The sequence below is a fragment of the Heptranchias perlo genome, chromosome 3 (genome assembly GCF_035084215.1).
Source record: "Heptranchias perlo isolate sHepPer1 chromosome 3, sHepPer1.hap1, whole genome shotgun sequence".
NCBI classification, from domain to species: Eukaryota; Metazoa; Chordata; class Chondrichthyes; order Hexanchiformes; family Hexanchidae; genus Heptranchias; species Heptranchias perlo.
Genome location: NC_090327.1, coordinates 34419601 through 34444028, shown reverse-complemented (window position 1 = coordinate 34444028; position 24428 = coordinate 34419601). Strand labels below are relative to the sequence as shown.

At 44.8% G+C, this 24428-nt stretch overlaps 1 protein-coding gene across 1 annotated transcript in view; it reads left to right on the top strand.

The window, feature by feature from the left end:
• LOC137311822 (xin actin-binding repeat-containing protein 1-like) overlaps positions 1-24428 on the top strand; it is a 64099-nt gene that overhangs the window by 9906 nt on the left and 29765 nt on the right. The window contains exons 3-5 of the mRNA XM_067978766.1: positions 6277-6331; positions 9844-10206; positions 16536-16617. Coding sequence (XP_067834867.1) covers positions 6277-6331; positions 9844-10206; positions 16536-16617 — 500 coding nt within the window. The remainder of the gene's footprint in view (positions 1-6276; positions 6332-9843; positions 10207-16535; positions 16618-24428) is intronic.

The following is a 24428-nucleotide window of genomic DNA, read 5'->3' as shown; positions in this document are numbered from 1 at the left end:
TTGAGAGAGGATTCAATGCAATTTGCACTTTCCACTAGCAGGGGGAGCCCCAATCTCTTAAAAGGAGGCGGTCTCTTAAAATCTCTTAAAGGTAGCAGGTCCCTGTTGTTTGCTAAAAAAAATAACAGTATGCTGTCTGCACGGAGTCTGAACGGAGATCAGACATTGCACAAGTAAAACACAGGTGCAGGTCCCGTCCCTATGTTTACTGATGAGTTATGTTAAAACATTGAATAAAGGTTGCACACTACTAAATCCCACATCCTCCAATCTGCATGCCAGACCTCACCAATTTGCTGATCTGAGTTGGTACCAGATCTGCGAGAGTGCGTGCACCAAGCTTCTCAGATGATGCACTAGAGGCCTTGGGTGCAAGAGGTGGACAGAAGGAGGGACATCCTATATCCACGGTGGGGGGGGGTGTGTGTTAGGGCAGAGGACATATGCCCAAAAGGCAGTGGGAGGCAGCAGGAGGCAAAGTCAAGGCCAGGTGCGCAGCACCACTAACATGGATGCAGTGTAGGAAGAAGTTCAATGCTTTGACACGAGTGGTCAAGGTGAGTGAGGTCAACTGTCAAGTGGCATCTCCTGCCAACTGCATCATGCACGAAACCCCCCAGCCCCCACATACCAATAAACTCTTTCCATCAGTACTCAATTCTGCCAATCAGATACTTCCTCTCACATGATCAATGTTGCAAACCGCCCGCCCACAACTCACAGGCCACACACACTGGCAGCTATTCAACCACGAAAGGCACATCACCCATACACACATCCCACTTTCTTGCAGGAGAAGGTGGCATATATCAGGAAGCAGCAAGTGGCAGTGGCATTTAGCCCCTCGAGCCTGTTCCGCCATTCACTGAGATCATGGTGTACCTGTGACCTAACTCCATATACCCGCCTTTGCCCCTTAGCCCTTAATACCCTTGGTTCACAGAAATCTATCAATCTCAGATTTAGAATTCACAATTGAGCTAGCATCAACTGCCATTTGCAGAAGAGCGTTCCAAACTTCTCCCACCCTTTGCGTGTAGCAGCGTTTCCTAACTTCACTCCTGCACGTCCTGGCTCTAAATGTTAGGCTATATCCCCGCGTCCTAGTATTCAAGTATAGGAGACCTCCAAAAACAGTTACAAATGTCTCGGCAGCCAGAAGCAATAATCCAGCCACTAACCTGTAAATCCTGCATGGTCCCTTTAAATAGCGATGGTGGGGGTCCTTCAGGCTCTCTAAGACACATTCAGATGGTTGTGGTTATGACTGTGCGTGGAGTTCAGCATTAAGTTCCAAAATGGTGTCTACCACTTTAAATCAGCGTTGCACACTGATTGCATCCATGTTCTCCTTACTTTAAATGCTGCCGGCGTTTGGTATTTGCGCCTGCGCTAATACCTATACCAAGAAGGCATCCGGCGCACGTCACGCTGGAAACGTGTGTGCGCAGCCAAGACACCATCTTGGATGTTTGGGAGGCCGCATAGCGCCGTAACAATGCGCGCTACATGGCCCAATTTCTAGCTCCATATTTTTTTTGTTTCTGACTCATGCAGGAACCCAACACACTCCGGGAATTCCCCCACCACCCGCCAGGAAAATGCTGGTGACAATGTTTAAAAGTCCCCAATCCAAACTCCAACAGGCCAACCATCCAGTTTTGACATTGGGCAGCTGTACTTTGGGGGGTGCTGTCCACCTGCCCATGTTGACTGGCGAACATGAGGGCAAAGCAGAATCCTCCTCACAATGCGTTCTTTTTAAAAATTAATTCTTGGGATATGGACGTCATTAGCAAGGTGAAGGTGCTTCCACAGTGGACTCCTACCTTCTGTTGCTGCAATTGGAAGTGATTTACAGGAGCGATTATCAAACAAAATTTGATACATAAGGTGATATTAGGACATGTGGAGATAGGTTTTATGGCGAGCCATAAAGGAGGAGAGAGAGGTAGAGAAGCAGAAAGGTTTAGGGAGGGCCTAGCTTAGGGCCTAGGCAGCTGAAGGCACGGCCGCCAATGGTGCAGCGATTAAAATTGGGGTGCACAAGAGGCAAGAATTGGAGGAGCGCAGAGATCTCGGAGGGTTGCAGAACTGGAGGAGGTTACAGAGTCAGGGAGGGCGAGGCCACGGAGGGATTTGAAAACAAGGATAAGAACTTTAAAATTGAGGCATTCCCGGACCGGGAGCCAATGTAGGACAGCGAGCACAGGGGCGATTGATGAATGGGACTTGATGTGAGTTAGGATACAGCTGCAGAGTTTTGGATGAGCTCAAGTTTATGGAGGGTGGAAGATGGGAGGCCAGCCAGGAGAACATTGGAATATTCAAGTTTAGAGGTAATGAAGGCAGGGATGAGGGTTTCAGCAGCAGATGAGCTGGGGCAGGGGCGGATGTTACGGAGGTGGAAGTAGGCGGTCTTGGTGATGGAGTGGATATGTGGTCGGAAGCTCATCTCAGGGTCAATTGGACACCAAGGTTGTGAATGGTCTGCTTCAGCGTCAGACAGTGGCCAGGGAGAGATGGATTCGGTGGCTAGGGAATGGAGTTTGTGGTGAGGACCGAAGATAAGGGCTTCAGTCTTCCCAAACTTTAGTTGGAGAAAATTTTTGCTCATTCAATACTGGATGTTGGACAAACAGTGTGACAAATCAGAAACAGTGGAGGGGTCGAGGGAAGTGGTGGTGAGGTAGAGCTGGGTGTTGTTTTCGGATGATGTCGCCTAGGGGCAGCATGTAGATGAGAACTAGGAGGGGGCCGAGGATAGATCCTTGGGCGACTCCAGAGGCAACAGTGCCGGAGCGGGAAGAGAAGCCATTGTAGGTGATTCTCTGGCTACGACTGGATAGATAAGAATGGAACCAGGTGAGCGGAATCCCACCCAGCTGGACGACGGAGTAGATGCATTAGAGGAGGATGGTGTGGTCAACCATGTCAAAAGGTGCGGACAGGTCGAGAAGGATGAGGTGGGATAGTTTACCACAGTCACAGTCACATACGATGTCATTTGTGACTTTGATTAGGGCCGTTTCAGTACTGCGGCAGGGGCAGAAACCTGATTGCAGGGATTCAAACATGGAGTTGCAGGAAAGATGGGCATGGATTTGGGAGGCGACAACACATTCAAGGACTTTGGAGAGGAAAGGGAGGGTGGAGATGGGGCGGTAGTTTGCAAGGACAGAGGGGGTCCAGGGTGGGTTTTTTGAGGAGGGGAGTGATGACGGCAGATTTGAAGGGGAGCGGGTCAGTACCTGAGGAGAAGGAACCATTAACAATATCAGCTAACATGGGTGCCAGGAAGGAAAGTTGGGTGGTCAGCAGTTTGGTGGGAATAGGAGGTGAGTCTCATGGTCAAGATGAGCTTGGAGAGGGCATGAGGGGAGATAGGAGAGAAACTAGGGCTAGGGCAAGGGGGAACCATAGGGGAAGTTTGGCTTGGTCGACTAGAGGAAGTGAGGGAAGCGGCAAAGGCAGCTGAACGGATAGTGTCAATCTTAGTGATGAAATAGCCCATGCGCTACTTGCACTTGTTGCTGGAGGTGAGGGTGGAGGAGGCAGGGGAGTGGGATTTAAGAAGACGGTTTTTAGTGGAGAAGAGAAACCAGGGGTTATCTTTGCATTCCAGGATGATTCTGGAATAGTGAACAGTTTTGGCAGAGGAGAGCAGGAACCGATGGTGCTTTACATGGTCCAGCCAGATCTGGAGATGAATGGCTAAACCAATTGCCTGCCATAAATGTTCAAGTCTGCATCCCTTGGACTTAACGGAGCGGAGATGAGGGTCATACCAGGAGGAACCATCAGGGTGAGAGTGAGTAATGGTTTTAATGGAGACAAGGGCATCAAAGGTGGAGGTGAGGGTGTGATTGAGCAGATCGGTAGCTGCAGAAATGTCGTGGTGAATGGAGGGCCAAAGGCTAGACAGTTGGGAATTTGAAAATGTAGTTGTAAGTGACTTGGCGGTGAGTTTTTTTCAGGGGCAAACACAGAAGGAAGTGGGGTTGGGAGGGCAAAGTGGGATGTGGGTGGAGAGGGATATTAAGAAGTGATCAGAGATGGCCTTATCTGTGATCGACACAGTGGGAATAGAGAGGCCACGTGAGATGGCAAGGACGAGGGGATGGCCATGAATATGGGTAGGGGAGGTTAAATGGAGGGAGAGATTGGGGAGGATAGGAGGCCAGTGAACTCAGAGGAGAGAGAGCATAATGAGTACCACTGCACACTGCACATGGGAATTCTTCTGAGTTCAGGGATTCTCACCCACAGTGTGCAATGGGCGTGGAAGGCACAGGGAAAGATGGGAGCAGTGCTTGGGGTGTGGTGGAGGGGGGAGGGGGGGTGGGGAGAGGAACCAAAGGAGACTATCAGCATTATCCAGACCCTTATTGAAATGCAGCATCAGATGTCATGGGGAGGGGCAATATAGGAAGGAATGTACACAGCTCTATATTTGCTGGCTGCAGCCCTGATTGGAATGTTTTTTGAGACTGGGTTTGAATCCCTTAAAAGAAAAAGAAAATTAATTAAAATGTTTTTCTCCCATTAACAGATCATCTGTTGCTGGGAGAAAGAAGTTTGAAATTGTACAGAAAAATAATTCATTCCCAAATGGTAGAAAGTCATATTCAATAAAAAAGAGCAAAAGTCCCTTGCTTTTTAGATAAAGAAAAATAGAAGGCCAAATTCACTGCTAAATGTAGGTACGATAGTGTAGGGTTATGGTACTAGACTGGAAATAAATCTGGTCATTTGTGGCTGGCACCAGAAAAACAAAAATGACCATGAAAGCTGCAGGATTGTCGGTAAAAAACAACTAATGTCCTTCAGGGAAGGGAGCCTGTCACTCCTACCCGGTCTGGCCTACATGTGACTCCAGTCACACATATGCCGGGAATTCCCTCAGGCCTTCTCCCATTGCTCCGCTAGTGATTTGGCTCAAGTTCGGCTGAAACCCCACTTACGTGCGCAGGCAATGCGGGAGAATGCCCGAGGAAATTTCCGGCATATGTGCTTGATTTAATGCCCTCAGGGCAATTAGGGATGGGCAATAAATGTGGGCATGCCAGAGTTTCCCACATCCCAAGAACAAATTTAAAAAGATTCCAAAATATAGAAAATGCACCAAATAAATATAACTTTTCTTCTTATTATTCATTCTTGGAACATAGGCATTGCTGGCAAGGCCGGCATTTATTGCCCACTCCTGGTTGCCCTTTGAGAAGGTGGCGGTGGGTATTCTTCTTGAACTGCTGCAATCTGTGTGGTGAAGGTACTCCCAAAACGTTGTTAATTCAAGGATTTTGACCTAGATGAAGAAATGGTGATATATAACCTAATCGGGATGGTGTGTGACTTGGAGGTGAACTGGGAGGTAATGGTGTTTCCATGCAGCTGCTGCCCTTGTTGTTCTGGGTGGTGGATGTCGTGGGTTTGGGTGGTGCTGCTGAGGAAGACTTGACCTCCCACTTTGAAAGCCTTGTGTAGTTGAACCCCTAACTCTTTTTGCTCTTCTACCCCTTTTAAAGATTTACCATTTGTATAATTAATCTCCTTATTCTTCATCCCAAAATGTATCACCTCACATTTCTTACCATTAAATTTCATCTGTCATCTATCTGCCCAACCTATTAACCTGTCAACATCCTCCTGAAGCTGCTTACAGTGCTGTTCACATTTGGCCACACACTGGCACAGGCACGATGGGCTGAATGGCCTCCTTCTGTGCTGTAAGATTGTATGATTCTACGATTCCTTATTTTTGTGTCTGCAGACTTTGATACTGTACCAGCTACACGTGAGCTCAGATTATTTATCTATATTGAGAAGATGCCTAGAAAACCTAGGGACAGGTCTGTGGTAAAGTCCATGATAGAACAGATTGGCAAGAGCCAAAGCTTATGGACGCCCACAAGATTACAAAGTACATATGGCAAGTTCTGATCGGAATTATTACTTACAGTTTCATTATTTATTAAAAGGCTCCTGTAGTGCAGAATGCTGGTGCTGAGTATTAATACACTCGCCCTTAGTACCATGGAGCAGAGACGGAAACAGGTTTGAGGCCAGTTCCACTCGCTCCCTGATCTAGGCTGTAGTGAGCAGAGAAGTGCTCAGTGAAGGCTGTAGCATCTCTCACCTGGGGATGGGAAATTGGAGGGAAAAGTTCTGACTGGGAGGTCTCTAGTGCCTCCTTGCTGTGAGCACTAGATCGTAGAATCATGTTTGTAGTTACAACTGATTCCATCCAAAACTGTTTTTGGTTTGTTCTCATAGATATCAAAGCACAGATAATCTAAGGAGCACAGAATCAGAAAAAGAAAAGCAAGAGGTGAGTAAACCCTTCCAGTGCTTTTCCTTATTGTGCAAAGCATTCCATTCATGAAGCAAAATACATTGTATGTAGTGTTTTATCCGTCTTCATGACAACAATATTTGTCAATTTTCTTTTTCTGCTCAAGGTGAAAGATTCGTGTCATACTTTTGCTACGCTGTCATAAGACCATAAGACCATAAGAGATAAGAACAGGAGTAGGCCATTCGGCCCCTGGAGCCTGCTCCGCCATTCAATGAGATCATGACTAATCTGATTTTTACCTCAACTCCACTTTCCCACCTTTTCCCCATATCCTTTGATTCCCTTGCTGATCAAAAATTTGTCTAACTCAGCCTTGAATGTATTCAATGACTCAGCCTCCACAGCTTTTTGGGGTAAAGAATTCCAAAGATTCACGACCCTCTGGGAGAAGAAATTCCTCCTCATTTCCATCTTAAACGGGCGACCCCTTATTCTGAGACTATGTCCTCTAGTATTAGATTCCCCCATGAGGGGTAACATCCTCTCAGCATCTACCCTTTCGAGTCCCCTCAGAACCTTGTATGTTTCAATAAGATCTTCTCTCATTCTTCTAAACTCCAATGAGTATAGACCGAACATGTTCAAACTTTCCTCATAAGACAACCCTTCCATACCTGGAACCAACCTAGTGAACCTTCTCTGAACTGCCTCCAATGCAAGTATGTCCTTCCTTAAATAAGGGCACCAGATCTGCATGCAGTACTCCAGGTGTGGTCTCACCAGCACCCTGTACAGTTGTAGCATGACTTCCATGCTTTTATACTCCATCCCCCTAGAAATAAAGGCCAATATTCCGTTTGTCTTCCGGATTACCTGCTGCACCTGTATGTTGACTTCTTGTGTTTCATGTACGAGGACACCCAGATCCCTCTGTACCGCAGCATTTTGTAGTATTTCTCCATTCAAATAATATTTTGCTTTTTTATTTTTCCTCCCAAAGTGGATGACTTCACATTTTCCCACATTATATTCCATCTGCCAAATTTTAGCCCATTCGCTTAACCTGTCAATATCCCTTTGCAGACACTTTGTGTCCTCCTCGCAACTTGCTTTTCCACCTATCTTTGTATCATCAGCAAATTTGGCCACAAGACATTCTGTTCCTTCATCCAAGTCATTGATATATATTGTAAATAATTGAGGTCCCAGCACTGAGCCCTGCGGCACCCTACTAGTAACAGATTGCCATTTTGAAAATGACCCTTTTATCCTGACTCTTTGTTTTCTGTTAGTTAGCCAATCCTCTATCCATGCCAGTACATTACCTCCAACACCATGAGCTCTTATCTTGTGCAGTAAACTTTTATGAGGCACCTTATCGAATGCCTTTTGGAAATCCAAATATACTGTTCCCCTTTATCCACCCTGCCCGTTACTTCCTCAAAGAACTCTAATAAATTTGTCAGACACGATTTCCCCTTCATAAAACCATGTTGACTCTCCATGATTGTATTATGAGTCTCCAAATGTCCTGCTACTACTTCCTTAATAATGGATTCTAGCATTTTCCCAATGACAGATGTTAGGCTAACTGGTCTATAATTAACCACTTTCTGTCTCACTCCCATCTTGAATAGGGGTGTTACGTTTGCAGTTTTCCAATCAGCTGGGACCTTTCCAGAATCTAGTGAATTCTGGAAGATTACAACCAATGCATCCACTATCTCTGTAGCCACTTCCTTTAAGACCCTCGGATGCAAGCCATCAGGTCCAGGGGACTTGTCAGCCTTTAGACCCATTAGTTTACCTAGTACTTTTTCTCTAGTGATAGTGATTGCTTTTAGTTCCTCCCTCCCCTTTGCCCCTTGATTTTCTACTTAAATCATGCTTAAGTGATGTGCGAATGTATCTCAACATGATTTGTGACACTGCGTTGGGCATTTTTAAGCCTATGAGGAGATCCACGCCCCTATAAAATGGACATTGTTGTTGGTTGCTGGTGATTGAATCCCTTGTGTAGAACATGATGGTTCCAGAGCTGCTGGGATCATATACTGGTCAAGAATGTATAACAAAAGGTGTAAGGTTACACTGGTGTTCTGCAGTTTGCTCAATTTGCCTCTGAGAAGAGGGTGGGACTTTTCAGAACATTTCCTTAGAAGATTAATTGGGTGGGAGTAGAGGACGTGAGAGAGTGGATAGAACATGGTCTGTGCTATAGTACATGGTCTGTAGTAGAGTCCATGATCTTTGGTAGAATCCATGAGAGAGTAGATAGTCCATGATCTGTGGTAGAGCCCATAAGAGAGTGGATAGTTCATGGTATGTACTAGAATCCATGATCGAGGGGATAGTACATGGTATGTGCTAGAGACCATGATAGAGGGGATAATACAAAGTATGTGGAAGGAATAGGTTTCATGAACTAAATGGCCTCTTCTTGGTCCATGATTTTTTGCATTCTTGTGATTTCAGATTAGAGATGCTACCTGGAGGGAAAGAAATGCAGAGCTACCTAGGCAGCTTGGAATAGGGGGTGGTTGTCACTTGAGTCCTACAACAGCAGCAACAGCGACTTGTATTTATATAGCACCTTTAATGTAGCAAAAGGTCCCAAGGCACTTCACAGGAGCATTATCAAACAAAATTTGACACCGAGCCACATAAGGAGATATTTGGTCAGGTGACCAAAAGGTTGGTCAAAGAGGTAGGTTTTAAGGAGTGTCTTAAAGGAGGAGGAGAGAGGTAGAGAGGCGGCAAGGTTTAGGGAGGGAATTCCAGAGCTTAGGGTCTAGGCGGCTGAAGGCACGGCAGCCAATGGTGGAGCGATTAAAATTGGGGATGCGCAAGAGGCCAGATTTGGAGGAGCACAGAGATCTCAGAGTGTTGTAGGACTGGAGCGGGTTACAGAGATAGGGGGGGGCAAGGCCATGGAGGGATTTGAAAATAAGGATGAGAATTTAAAGCAAGTCGCTTTAAGATCATCATTAACATTGCTTGCTAGCTGAGAGAAGTTGCTGAGCCTGACACTGTGAAGGAGCTGATTAATATCAGTATAGATACAGTCTATGATGTCCCTCCAGCTTCAATACTTGATTTGTGTTGAGTTAGCTGAGCACAAGTGAGGCTCAGATGGCACACTGCATTTGGCTTTATTGCCCCTGTGCTGATGAAAGGAAAAGTCAACCATGGTTGCTAGTCCTGCATGCTGACCAGTTTTCCTTATCCAGAGTCACACATCTTTATGGGAAGAATACAGGGTCAGGTTCAATTGTGAAGACCCAATGGTTGAATAGCATGCCAGCACTCATTGACTAGGTTCAAACATGTGGAACGGTCACTGGAGTGAGGCACTGGATTGAAGCCAGCAACCACTGCACCCCAGCAAGACAAAAGACAAAGGGAGAAAATTGGTGGTGGGGAGTTGTGGGGGGCAGCGGGGGCAGGTGGGGGTGGAGTGTTTTTATTAAAAAAAGAATTAATTGTGCTAAGAAAGAAATGTAATTTTAGTTTGAAAGTAGTAAAGGAAATGTGTCCTTTCTAAGATTCTGTCTCCAGCAGCTTCATCCATAAACAAGATAGAGTCTTTAAGAAGGCTGTTTGAGAGGAAAGAGATGCAGCCTCATGACCTCGCTCAACGAAGGTGCAAATCAATGGAGAACCTGTCTCCAAGTGAGAACACTGCCGTTGACGTTAGAATGCTGCGGGCCCTCTTTGAAATACCTATCGGTAAAAGCAGCTCCCAACAGGTATCGGCGGGGTCGAAAGTCAAAATGGCCCCATCAAGCAGCACAGCAATTCCAAGCTCTTTGCCGTCCGGGACCAAGGTGAATGAAGGGAGATACAGCACGAGCACATCCCCCAAGGAGCCACTCATCATCGCTGTTCCTGAAAACACCTTCAAAGAGGTAAGTTAAGATTGACTCATGATTTATATCTGATTATTTATTACAGCACATTGCACAACATTCGACCAAAGTTGAAGAGAACACGCAAATTACTTGTACCAAAATCTCAAAGGGCCACCATCTTCATTGAAAATCATTTGGTATTTTTTTTAATTCATTCTCAGGATGTGGGCAAGGCCAACATTTACTGTCCATTCCTAGTTGCCCTGATAACTGAGTGGCTTGTTAGGCCACTTCAGAGTGTAGTTAAGAGTCAACCACATTGACTGGTGTCACATATAGGCCAGACCAGGTTTCCCCCCTGAAAGGACTTTAGTGAACTAGTTGGATTTTTATGACAATCTACCAGCTTCACTTTTACTGATACCAGTTTTTAATTCAAATTCTTAAACTGCCATGATGGGATTTAAACTCTCACTCTCTGGATTACTAGTCCAGTAACATAACCACTACATAGTGTGGTGTTGAGCCCAAGTAACAAAAAAGTCCATGTTCTACTCCTGAATTGGATGATCTCAGCCAGTTTGCCCCGATAAGGTTATTGGAAAATTGGCCAGGTCCTGCTCGCCATCCAGTAATTCATGCTGGAAAATGCCGAGTGGGGAATGGACTCTGCTCTATATGATGTCCTGCTCACATTCGGGTGAAAATGAATATTTGTGAGAGTGCTAATGCTTCATTGATAGAGCCATACTGAAGTGTAAATCACTGCCTTCAGGAGGTGAGAAGGAAGAAAATTGAAAGAAAAATAAGTGACTTGTTGACAAAGACGTGCTCAATGAGACTTGCAGCACCACATCCTCATATCACAGATCATGTCTTTCAAGGTTACGGGAGTTGGACTTGTTCTATTTGGAAAGGAAGAGTCTTTGAGGTAACCTAAATGAAGTTTTGAAGATTATTATTATTCAAGAAAGGAGGAAGAGAGAAAACAGGGAACTTTCGGCCAGTTAGCCTGACATCAGTGGTGACAATGCTGGAATCCATTATTAAGGAAGTGGTAACAGGACACTTTGAAAATCCTAATAGGATTAGGCAGAGTCAACACGGTTTTATGAAAGGGAAATCATGTTTGACAAATTTATTAGACTTTTTTGAGGATGTAACTAGCAGGGTAGATAAAGGAGAACCGGTAGATGTAGTATATTTGGATTTTCTAAAGGCATTCGATAAGGTGCCACATAAGAGGTTGTTTCGCAAGATAAGGGCTCATGGGATTGGGGGCAATATATTAGCATGGATAAAGGATTGGTTAACGGGCACAAAACAGAGAGTAGGGGTTAACGGGTCATTTTCAGGTTGGCAGGCCGTAACTAGTGGGAGGCCGCAAGGATCAGTGCTTGGGCCTCAACTATTTACAATCTATATTAATGACTTAGATGAAGGGACCGAGTATAATGTATCCAAGTTTGCTGACGATACAAAGATAGGTGGGAAAGTAAGCTGAGAGGAAGACACAAAGAGTCTGCAAAGGGATATAGAAAGGTTAAGTGAGTGGGCAAGAAGGTGGCAGATGGAGTATAATATGGGGAAATGTGAGGTTATTCACTTTGGTAGGAAGAATAGAAAAACAGAATATTTTTAAAATGTTGAGTAACTATTAAATGTTGGTGTTCAGAGAGATTTGGATGTCCTTGTACAAGAAACTCAGAAAGTTAGCATGCAGGTACAGCAAGCAATTAGGAAGGCAAATGGAATGCTGGCCTTTATTGCAAGGGGGTTGGAGTACAAGTGTAAGGAAGTCCTGCTACAATTGTGCAGGGCTTTGGTGAGACCACATCTGGAGTGTGCACAGTTTTGGTCTCCTTACCTAAGGAAGGATATACCTGCCATAGAGACAGTGCAACGAAGGATCATTAGATTCATTCCTGAAATGAGAGATTGAGTAAAATGGGCCTATACTCTCTGAAGTTTAGAAGAATGAGAAGTGATCTCTTTGAAACATATAAGATTCTGAGGGGGCTTGACAGGTAGATGCTGAGGGGTTGTTCTCCCTGGCTGGAGTGTCTAGAACTAGGGGGCATAGTCTCAGGATAATGGGTCGGACATTTAAGACTGAGATGAGGAGGAATTTCTTCACTCAAAGGGTTGTGAATCTTTGGAATTCTCTACCCCAAAGGACTGTGGATGCTGAGTTGTTGAGTATATTCAAGGCTGAGATCGATAGATTTTTGGACTCTAGGGGAATCAAGGGATATGGAGATCAGGCAGGAAAGTGGAGTTGAGGTTGAAGATCAACCATGATCTTATTGAATGGTGCACACTGCTCCTATTTCCTATGTTCCTAATTTATGGAAGCAGATTGACAAAGGTGATCACCATAGTGGAGGGTTCAAATACCAGGGGGCAAAAGGTAGAAATTAAGCTAATTACTAGGTACAGAAATCAGACAGAACTTTTTCACCCAAAGCGTCATAGAGTTGTGGAAACAGATACCACCAAGTCATTGAACTGGCACCAATGGGTGATTGGATGCATTTTCACATAATCAAGCTGGTAGGTTGGGCTGAGATCAACCAAAAAAGGATGGGCTTGTTGGGTTTCATGGGTTTTTCCTTTTGCTAAAAATTCTTATGTTCTTTATCCTGGCAATTGGAACATCGCAAGCACAAGCCTACATCCTAGCACTTCATGCCAATGTACAGTGCTGCTCCAACATGCTGCCTCACTACGTCATTAATTGAGTACAGTAAGTGAAAGGCCCTGATAGGGTGTAGGTAAGGTCACACAGTGAAAGAGATTGGGCCATTGACTTATACTGTATACTTACAAAGACAGGCAATGCTACAGGTGCAAGTACGCCACTCCCCGCCCTGTTGGGAAAAGCCCAGAAATCCAGGTGTAACTAGTCTCCTCCCCTTTTTTCCTCTGCTTTGCTCCCAAAAACTGAGCATTCCCCAGGTGCAAAGGAGAGAAACATCTCTCTAACTGTGCGTTTTAGTATTTTCTGTATTTACTTTTCTATTTATCCTATCAAGATCTAAACATCACAGACAAGGAGCTTTCCGTGACCCAACCAGGGATAGTTGTTAGCCTCTGATTTTTTTTTGCCTGCCTGACCTTTGCCCCTCTCCCCTTGCCTCTCGCCCTCCATAGTTAGACATTGATATGAATAACTGATCCAGACTCTTCCTTCAGGTCACGTTTTCATTGGCCCCCCCAAGTTCTTCAGAGTCTAGGCATAACTACATGATATCTGTCACAGGCCATCTGATTTAAGATGTCCTTGGAACTCTGAAAAGTACAAAGGCCAGCACCAAAATAAATGTCAACTTCCCTTATGGAAACTGTTGCAAACATGCTTGCTTGGACTTCAGTATGCTCCATTCATGGGATCATAACAGGATGTTACAACTGGCCTCCATGGCTCAGAGGCAAAAGAATGCTGTGGTACCGTAAATAGAGCTTGACATAACATTCCTTTATCTTTGACCCTCAAAGGTCAGTCTAATGTCCTTCCCTTGATGTCAGGGAAGAAATTAAACCAATGTTTCAACCTACTGCATCAATTGATGTTATCGAGGATATTTTGTTCTCGCAGATTTTCTTCTCTGTTCTTCCCTCATCTCCTGAAGGCACTGATTCTTCTGGGTTGAAATTGTGCTGTGCAATGTTATAATGACTAACACGAGGGCCCTTGATCTAACAAAAGAGAAGAGATTAAGCTGATTATGGTGAGAAAAATGGCATACTGTGGGTAAATTATTGGGGGGGTCACAGGGAAAATTGTCAGGGTTGTTACTGTCTGGAAAAGTTGATGGGAACAGATCAAGAGGCAGACAAAGAAAAACATGATTCGAGGATGTAATGGTGCTTATATTCAGTACCATTCTCATTAGTGCATTGGCTCAGTACCACACCCAGCAGGGTATTTACTCAGCTTCAGGAAAGTCAAAGCCCAGAGTATACATGGGCCCCGACATTTACGAGGAGGTGGGGAGGACTTTACTACTGTACCATACTAAGATACCAAGATACTATGAGGTCCTGCCGAATTTAATGGCAGGACCATATAGTATCATAGTATGGTACAGCACAAAAGGAGGCCATTCAGCCCATTGTACCTGTGCTGGCTCCTTGAAAGAGCTATCCAATTAGTCCCACTCTCCTGCTTTTTTCCCATAACCCTGTAAATTTTTTCCCTTCATATATTTATCTAATTCCCTGTTGAAAATTATTATAGAATCTGCTTCCACCACCCTTTCAGGCAGTGCATTCTAGATCAGAACAACTCGCTGCATAATAAAATGTTTCTTCATGTTGCCTCTGGTTCTTTTGCCAATCACCTTAAATCTGTATCCTCTGGTTACCGACCCTCCTGTCACTGTCAGTTTATTCTTATTTATTCTATCAAATCTGATCATGATTTTGAACACCTCAATCCTTCTCTGCTGTAGGAAGAACAACCCCAGCTGCTCCAGTCTCTCCACATAACTGAAGTCCCTCATCCCTGGTACCATTCTAGTAAATCACTTCTGCACCCTCTCTAAGGCCTTGACATCCTTCCTAAAGTGTGGTGCCCAAAATTGAACACAATACTCCAGCTGAGGCCTAACCAGTGTTTTATAAAGGTTTGGCATAACTCCCTTGCTTTTGTACTCTATGCCTCTATTAATAAAGCCCAGGATCCCATATGCTTATTTAACAGCCTTTTCAACTTGTCTTGCCACCTTCAAAGATTTGTGTACATACACCTGCAGGTCTCTCTGTTCCTGCACCCCCTTTAAAATTGTACCATTTAGTTTATATTGCCTCTCCTCATTCTTTCTACCAAAATGTATCACTTCACACTTATTTGCATTAACTTTCATCTGCCATGTATCTGCCCATTTCACCAGTCTGTCTATGTCCGCCTGAAGTCTGTTTCTATCCTCCACATTATTTACCACATTTCCAAGTTTTGTGTCATCTGCAAACTTTGAAATTATACCCTCTATACCCAAGTCCAGGTCATTAATATATATCAAAAAGAGCAGTAGTCCTAATACTGACCTCTGGGGAACAATATTGTATACTTCACTCCAGTCTAAAAAACAAACGTTCACCACATTTGAATTTTTTTTCTCCATTTTCCAGCAGGCGGTTGGCCAGATTGAAAGGCTGGCTGGCTGTCAGGTGGAAAAGCCTGCACTAGAGGGCCATAGCCGGGGACCGGAGAGGAGGGAGGGAGGGACGGACAGATCGTGGGGGAGAAGAGATTGCGGAGTGGGGGTGGGGGGGGAGATCACAAGTGGAGGGGATGATGATGGAGATGGGGAGGAGGTCGCGGTGGGACAATTGCAGGTCGGCCTGGAGATTGCGGGGAGGGGGCCTGGAGCTCGTAGGAAGGGAGGCAGATTGTGGGAGGTTAGCTTGGGGGGCCAGGGAGAAGCACTCCTGCTCCTCCTGGCCCACAAGCAGTGTTGGTAAAGCACTTACCTGCTGGATCCGGCAGTTCTCCATTAAATCTAAATGGCTGCTAAAATCTGAGGCGCCCATATTTATTAACATATTTATATTATTGACCTGTCTCTCAAGAGTGAGTTACTCTCCAGTCCCCCAACTCCCCCCGCCCCCCCCCAGTTAAGACAGAAGTAGGCGCCTTCGTGGCAGGTTAGGGTTGGGTTTCACATTTTAAAGAATTTAAACCCCCCACACTCCCCATCGCCCCTGTCCTTGGGGGTTAAAATTCCCCCCCATGGTGTTTGTTTGATATTAGATGGGATTTTTGTTTCTTTATTCATTCTGGGGATGTAGGCATTGCTGGCAAGGCCGGCTTTCATTGCCCATCCCTATTTGCCCTGAGAAGGAGGTGGTGGGTCTTCTTCTTGAACCGCTGTAGTAGTTTGATACAACTGAGTGGCTTGCTAAGCCACTTCAGAGGGCAGTTAAGTATCAACCATGCTGGTGTGGGACTGGAGTCACATATAGGCCAGAGTGGATAAGCACAGCTGGTTCCCTTCCCTAAAGGACCTTAGTGAACCAGTTGGGTTTTTACAACAATCTGACAGCTCGATGGCCACTTCATGATACCAGCTTTTTATTTCCAGATTTAAAAAAAAATGAATTCAATTCTCAAACTGCCATGGTGGAATTTGAACATAAGTTCTGTGGAGTCCAGGCCTCTGGATTATTAGTCCAGTAACATACCCACTACACTGCTATTCACATTGTTAGATTCTTACCTGGTAAAAATCTCCAAGTGGTGATTTGGCACTTTTACTGTCTTCTGCTCATCCTCATTTCCAACTCCATATGGGTCCTTCAGGATCTTAACTTCCTTCCTGAGCACCCTCTTGCTGACATCAATCCTCACTAAAATATCATGATTTCTCTGCTCAAATCTACAGGAACCAAAATCTAGCCAAGAACTGTTGCCTGAAGAAAGAGACCCTGTACAACAACAACCAAAAATACTGGCGAAAGAGCTGGGTAAGTAGTGCTTGAAGCAATCACAACAGCAATGTACGCGTATGTCAGAGATTGTACTGCGCTGAAATAAGGCAAAGTCAAGTGATAAGCAAATAAGTCCATTTTGGTTATCAATACATTGGGAATGGGTTAAACACTGGTGGTGGTGAGAAAAGTGTCAGAAGATTGAGAGAGAGACATGGGCCCTTCCATCTTGAAAGGAGGTGACTGGGAGGAGACCTCGTAGAGGTATATTTAATAGTAAATGGTATAGGAAAGGTAAATATGGAACATTACTTCAACTTAAACTGTGACAGTGGGACAAGGGAATGAGGTTCAAACTACCAAAAGGCAAATTTAGGACTGATATTAGGAAGTTCTTGATATCATAGAATCTTACAGCACAGAAGGAGGTCATTCGGCCCATTGTGTCAGTGCCGGCTCTTTGAAAGAGTTAATCAATTAGTCCCACTCCCCTGCGCTTTCCCCATAGCCCTGCAAATTTTTCCTTTTCAAGTATATATCCAATTCCCTTTTAAAAGTTACTATTGAATCTGCTTCCACCACCTTTCAGGCAGTGCATTCCAGATCATAACATGCTGCAAAAAAAAAAATCTCCTCACCTCCCCTCTGGTTCTTTTGCCAATTATTTTATATCTGTCTCCTCTGGTTAATGACCAGTGGAAAGAGTTTCTCATCATTTACTCGACCAAAACCCCATATAATTTAGAACACTTCTACTAAATCTCCCCTTAATCTTTTCTGCTCTAAGGAGAACAATCCCAGAGTGAACTACAGTCATCAGTACAGGAAATATATTTCCAGGTAGGGGAGTAGATATAATTAAGAGACAATTGGATAATAGGGTTACCCTGGGATTTTTTTGAATAGCCTTGCTCATCTGTATCTATCTTGTAATCTTGTGACATAAACATAATTTAAAGCTTAAAGTGTGAGAGGCTGGGACTAATACTCAGTGGTACTGAGGGTTGTGGGTTTGAGTCCCACATGACTCAGCAGCTTAGGGAGAGAATTCCTGAGAGCAGGGCTATGATGGCCAAAGACTCTGCCACTGATTGTGAAGGGGCACAGGCATACGGTAATCCAGACTCAAAGGAACGGAGGGCATGGTCTGGGATTTAGAGATGAAGAAGGTGTGGAGGCTGGGTGTAATGAGGCCACTTGTAAATGGGAATGAGTATTTGGAAATCACTGCACTGGGAGATGGGGTGTCAGTAGAAACTGATGCAGTACTGCACTGAAGTGTCAGCCTAGATTTTGTGCTCATATCTCTGGAGTAGGAGTTGAACCTACAACCTTCTGACTCAGAGCCCAGAGTGCTACCACTGAGCCACGGCTGGGGCAATAGTTGAGGTGAACTGGACTTAGTGGAGGGTGGTTTAAAAAAAAGTAAAATAAAATCTGTTATTCAGATCAACGGCATAAACAAGAGGGATGGAGAAAACTACTGGATTCGAATAAATGCATTCAGTGAATGGAGGAGGGCGATCTACAACATCAGGTGGGGGGCTGTTGATTCAGCAAACACAATTAGGATGTCGGGGGGGATCTAGAAGACTTGTCTGGGAAGGGAGAGGGTCTTTTGATTCAGAGGGTTGGTAGTGGGGAGCTTTACCAATAGTGCACAAGCCAGTCCTGGGGTTGGGGGGAGCTATCGTTTCAGTGAATATGATTCACCTGATATAAAAGCAGAAAATGATGGAAATACTCAGCAAGTCTGGCAGCATCTGTGGAGAAAGAAACAGAGTTAACGATTCAGGTTGATGACTTTTTTTTATTCGTTCATGGGATGTGGGCGTCGCTGGAAAGGCCAGCATTTATTACCCATTCCTAATTGCCCTTGAGAAGGAGGTGGTGAGCCGCCTTCTCGAATCGCTGCAGTCCGTGTGGTGAAGGTTGATGACCTTTTGTCAGAACTGGAAGTAATTAAAGATTTAACAGTTTTTAAGCAAGTACAGAGTAAGGCAAAGGAGGGAGGGGAAAGGAAGGGGAGGGGAGGAAAGAACAAAAGGGAAGGTCTGTGATAGGGTGGAGGGCAGGAGTGATTAAATGACAAAAGGGATGATAGTGCAAGGCAAGAAGTGTGGTAATGGGACAGGTTAAGAAGCAAAAGATTGGTCTAGAGGAGCTATAAATAGCAACAGCAGAACCATTACCAGCACCTGCTGTCCTAAAAAATGGGAGCAGTGGTTCCACTCCCCTCCCCTTCCTCCACCCCCCCCCCCACCCTTTGCCTGGCTCTGTACTTACTTAAAAACTGTTAAATCTTCAACTTCTTCCAGTTCTGACGAAAGGTCATCGACCTGAAACGTTAACACTGTTTTTTTCTCCACAGATGCTGCCTGACTCGCTGAGTATTTTCAGCATTTTCTGTTTTTATTTTGGATTTCCAGCATCCACTGTATTTTGCTTATGATTCACCTGATATTGTGTTACACTTGTCATATTGGGGTGGAGGAAGGTGTGGAAACCTGTAAACATTTCCATTGACAGTAAGTTATAGCAGAGGAACAGATCCCCCCATGGTTTGCGGATATATCAGGAACAGGAGCCTAGAAATTATTGGCGACGATGCCAGCCTTAACGTGATCGTGTGACATTTCTCCTTCTGCTATTTTAACAGAGGCGTTAACTCATTTTAAAATAAATCCGATGATGCTTACTAGCAGACGGAGGAACATTGTACGAACACATTAAGTCTCCGTCCGCTTATTTTGCCAGTTATTTCTAGGCTAAGGTTTACTCACTTCCTAACTCTAAGTTAGTTTTAAAAAACACTGTTTATACAAGACTAATGGGTAGTGGAGCTTTAAAACATTTGATAGAATTTGGAGCTGCCTCAGCTTATAGCTGATGAGGTCATAGATATGAGCCTGTGCAGCTATTAGCTCTCTGCTTGCTCACCAGTGACTGTTTTAGAATACACTCGGTAATCACTCACTCTGTGTGCTCACAATGTTCTTAATCTACCCAGTCAAATCTAGGACAGTTTTTCACTTTATTGAGTAATATGCTCCAGTGCTAACTCTTAAAAAAACAAGATTGGCAAAGAGATCCTGGGAACGATTTTTTGGGTGGGTTACATGCCCTATGTGCCAGTTCGTGTGATGTAACGGATGGAAAAAGGGTAGAGACTTGCAATTTCAAGTCTCTGACCCATTGTGCGTGACAGACTTTTCTGCTGGGCATGGAGGCAAATGCAGGAGGCCAATATGACGCCAGAAGTTTATCAGATGTCCTTGGGGCGTGGGGCATAGCCCTGCGAAAGTGCTCATTTTTGCCGCTGTTTTCCATCTGGAAAACAGTCACAACGATGAGCAATTTCTAACCCATTGTTCTTCTCTTGTTCCCTCTATTACACTGTCCTACACTGTTTTGCTCCTGTCTGCATCCTACATTATGTTGAACACAAGACTATTACACCATCTCCTACTCAAACTCTTCCTTTACAGGGAGCTCAAAACTGAGGAACTCCTTACCTCCCTTAGTCTTTCCATTTCTCATATAACCTACCCAAATTTGGTGTTACCTGCCCATTAATTCCTTATTGGCCTCATCTTCCCTCCTACCTTCTTCTACTTTACAGGTGTTCTGCTGTATGGAATTTGAACTTTGAACCTAGGCTTCTCCATTAAAAAAACACCAATGCTGCTCTATTTCCCAATACTCTTAGTCTTCACAATCTTCCTACTGTGCTAAATTTGAGAGCTTTGAAGGGAAGAGTCTTCCCTTATTTAGCAGCATTGTACTCATTGGATGTGAGATGAAAGATTAACTCACAAGTTTCTAAATGAACTGATTAATCCATGACGGAAGAACTAAAATGTTGAGCTATAAAATCTGATAGCTCTTGGCTTCTGCAGCCGATTTTTTTTTAACCATGAAGCAATTCGCCCCAATGCTTAGTCTGTCATGAGGAATGATGATCAGATGTCAGTTAGTATTACAGGAAGTTATTCCTCACTACTGGCTGGCTGGGCAGCTGACCCATAAGAATACACAACCCTTCAACTGCTGTCTCTTGGAATGCAGAAAAGGTGTAATTCTTGATAATGTTTGTAAACATTATAGGGGACGATTTTCTAATCTGTACTATGTGTGACACATTTATATAGAACACATTTACAATTCTCAGGATGTGGGCATCGCTGGCAAGGCCGGCCTTTATTGCTCTTCCCTAGTTGCCCTTGAGAAGGTGATGGTGGGCCTTCTTCTTGAACAGCTGCAGTCCAGGTGGTCGAAGTGTTCCCACAATGCTGTTAGGTAGGGAGTTCTGGGATTTTGACCCAGCGACAATGAAGGAATGGCGATATTTGTCCAAGTCAGGATGGGAACTTGGAGATGACGGTGTTCCCATGCACCTGATGCCCCTGTCCTTCTAGATGGTGGAGGTTGCGGATTAAGGAGGTGCTGTCAACGAAGCAATGCATTACTTACCCAATGTTACAGGGCTGATTTTATAAATTCGTCTTACAGTGTGGAGTATTGCCCACCAGCTGCCTATGTCAGGAGATTGGGGGGTGTGCAGCCCATTGGCAGCCGTGCCTTCAGTTCTCTAGGCCCTACGCTCAGGAATTTTCTGTCCATTATGGATGGAAAATTGTGGGCCGTGCACCTGCGAATTCCCGCTCAGCATGGCTGATGTCAGGCTCCTCACTAGGGCAGGACAATCTCGGAAAGTTACCTCTTTACTTGCCACTGCTCAGCTTGCCTCAGTAGTGTCTTGCCTCTGAGTTAGAAGGTTTTGGGTTCCAGGGGCTTGAGTACACAATCTATGCTGACACTTCCATGGTGCTATTTGAGGAAGAACAGGGTGCGTCTCCCAGTGGTATGGTCAACAGTTATCTCTTATCTGACATCACCAAAAACAGATTAACTGGTCCTTTATTTTAATTGCTGTGTGCAGGACCTTGCAGTGTGAAAATTGCCAGTTCCATTTGCCTACATTACAAAATCCAACAGGTGGCACCTCCAATAATGCAGCACTCCCTTAGAGTAGAGTCATCCTAGATTAAGTGCTGTGTATGTGTCACAAATTTGGATCTGCCGTAGATATCCTCTCTGGCCCAATGGTGTCAGAGACTCCCTTAAGCAGTCTGAGTGTCTTGCTTTTATAGGAGTTGACTCACACTAACCTATATCTACTTGCGCGATGGTATAACTCGGGGCTGTAACAATAATATCCTCTTGTGACGTGGACCAGACATTTGTCCTTTGTATGTGTACTTCTTCAATCTCTCTGAAGATGGACCCTGGCCTCTTATACAATCCCCACTCCCTTCATCCCATCATTGGCAGCCGTGCCTTCAGCTGTCTAGGCACTACGCTCTGGAATTCCTTCCCTAAACCCCTCTGCCTCTCTCCTCCTACGAGACCCTCCTTAAAATCCGCCTCTTTGACCAAGCTTTTGATCATCACTCCTGATACCTTCTTCTTTGTCTGGGTGTCCATTTTTGACTGACTATGCCTCTGTGAAGCAGAGGACGTTTTCCTACGTTAAAGGCGCTATATAAATCCAAGATGCTGCTGTCTTTGTTGTTGTTATATTGTAGAGCACCAGTGGTACTTGGAGCACTGTTGGCAAATTGCTATGGGAAGCTCTGGAATTCCCTCCCTAAACTGCTCCGCCTCTCTACCTCCCTCACCTCCTTTAAGATGCTCCTTAAAATCTGCCTCCTTGACCAAGCATGTCCTAATATCTCCTTATGTGGCTTGTCTTACTATGTTAAAGGCGCTATATAAATGCAAGTTGTTGTTGTTGTAAGTACCTCCAGAATGGAAGAGAACATGGCGGAATATAAATGGGAGAATCCAGCAGGATCACTGGGGAGACATCTCTGACGGACGTGCTGTTCATTTCTAGAATTTTCTGTCTTAATTTAGATTTCCAGCATTCATGTTTTTTTTAATGCTGATCATCTTCTTGAAGTGAATCTGGTCTGTCAGTGATGACACAGCCATTTGCTTGATTTGCTTCTACAATCAATCACCAAGTGAGTGGTCAGGTTATTTTGAGTCAAGCCATTCAATCAGTGCCTCAGATTAGACTGGGAGCGCTGCATCTAAACACTGCTGCTTCGCTCACTCACTGCCGTTCCTTTTGGCACTTTGTTGTTCGACATTAAGTTCATCTCTGACGAAATGTTCCAAGATTATGTCCTGTGACCATGCAGTCAGATGTCTTGATGTTTAGCTTCCTCATCAGTTATCCTATTATCTTATGTGGACAGTAAAATGTTAATATAACTCTGTGCATGTCTGGCCTGCTGATTGGTCCAGTCATTTTCATAAACTTCCACCTTCCCCCCCTGATTGAAAGTGTGTGGCTCTCCACAATGTGTGGAAATCCCACATTATCTCTTCCCCACTATATTTTCTCTCCTCTTCTCCTGAAACCACCAACCCAAGTTGGCGGACAGCTGTGTCATTGCCGCTCACTCTCTCGTGCCTCGTCCAAGTGGCCATTCCTCATTTGAGTCTCAGCAGACTGTTCAACATTGGGAGAACATTGCAGCTGAGCCCAATAAAGTCTTTTGCAGCACAGATCACTGATTGGTGATCAGGAACAGGAATCACTGGCTGTTGTTTTTTACCTGCATTTTGCAGCCCAGGGACATTGGTGTTTTTTGGAGTGTTGCTTTGGCCGAGAATACAAAACAAAAGACTTGCATTTCTATAGCATCCTTCACATCCTCAGAGTGTTGCAAAGCCATTGAATTGCTTTCTAAGTGTAGTTACTGTTGTCAGACATGCAAATTTATGCAGGCAAACATGGCAGCCAATTTGCACACAACAAGATCTCACAAACAGCAATGGGATCAATGATCAATGAATCTGTTTTCTTTTAGTGATGTTGGTTGAGGGATGTATATTAGCCAAGGCACTGGGAGAATCCCTGCTCTTCTTTGAAACGGTGCCATTGTGGTGAACGTCCGTGAGCATTCTCCCGCTCATCTGCCGTAATTTGTGATGCCTCCTCAGCTGAATACCTGTCAAAAATTATTGTCAAGGCTGACACATGAACGATGGCCATTTGGGTGAGGTGACCAGCACTCGTGGAATCGTACCCCAGCAAGGAGTTGGAGTCTTCACGGGAGGGGAGGGAGAGTATTGGCAAGTGGGGGAGAAAAAGAACCTGGAAGAATGGCCAAGGTCCATAGAGGTGGACCACACAAGGGCTGAAAAGGGTAGGATTGAAGGTCAGAAACATCATGACATTGGGGCCAAAAATCAATGGGGAAGGGTGCATCTCAGTGTAACTGCTGGGATGTGCCCACCAGGATATGCCAGCTGGGATTCCTCGATTAGATTCCAGCCTGTTCAATCTTGTTGAGGCCAGGGATAGGTTGCCAACATTACATTCGGGCTTTAAAGGTGCATTTCAGGTGCCTGCTTCTCCACCAAAGCTATAGATGGTGACATGCTGTGCTGAGTCCAGGGGGGAGATGTCAGGGCCCCCCTAGAAAGGAGAAAATAGTGGCCTCTCTTTCTTCTACGGTCTTTGGGGGTTCAGGCTGGAATCTAATTGAAGGGTTCAGGTGGTTTATATATAAAACAATGGATACCAGGGAGTGAATTACAGGCTGGAATCTAATCGAGGGGTTTGGGTGGTTTATATATTTTTTTATTCATTCATGGGATGTGGGCGTCGCTGGCAAGGCCAGCGTTTATTGTCCATCCCTAATTGCCCTTTAGAAGGTGGTGGTGGGCTGCTTTTGAACTGCTGCAGTCCATGCGGTGAAGGTTCTCCCACAATGCTGTTAGGTAGGGAGTTCCAAGATTTTGACCCAGCAACGATGAAGGAACGGTGA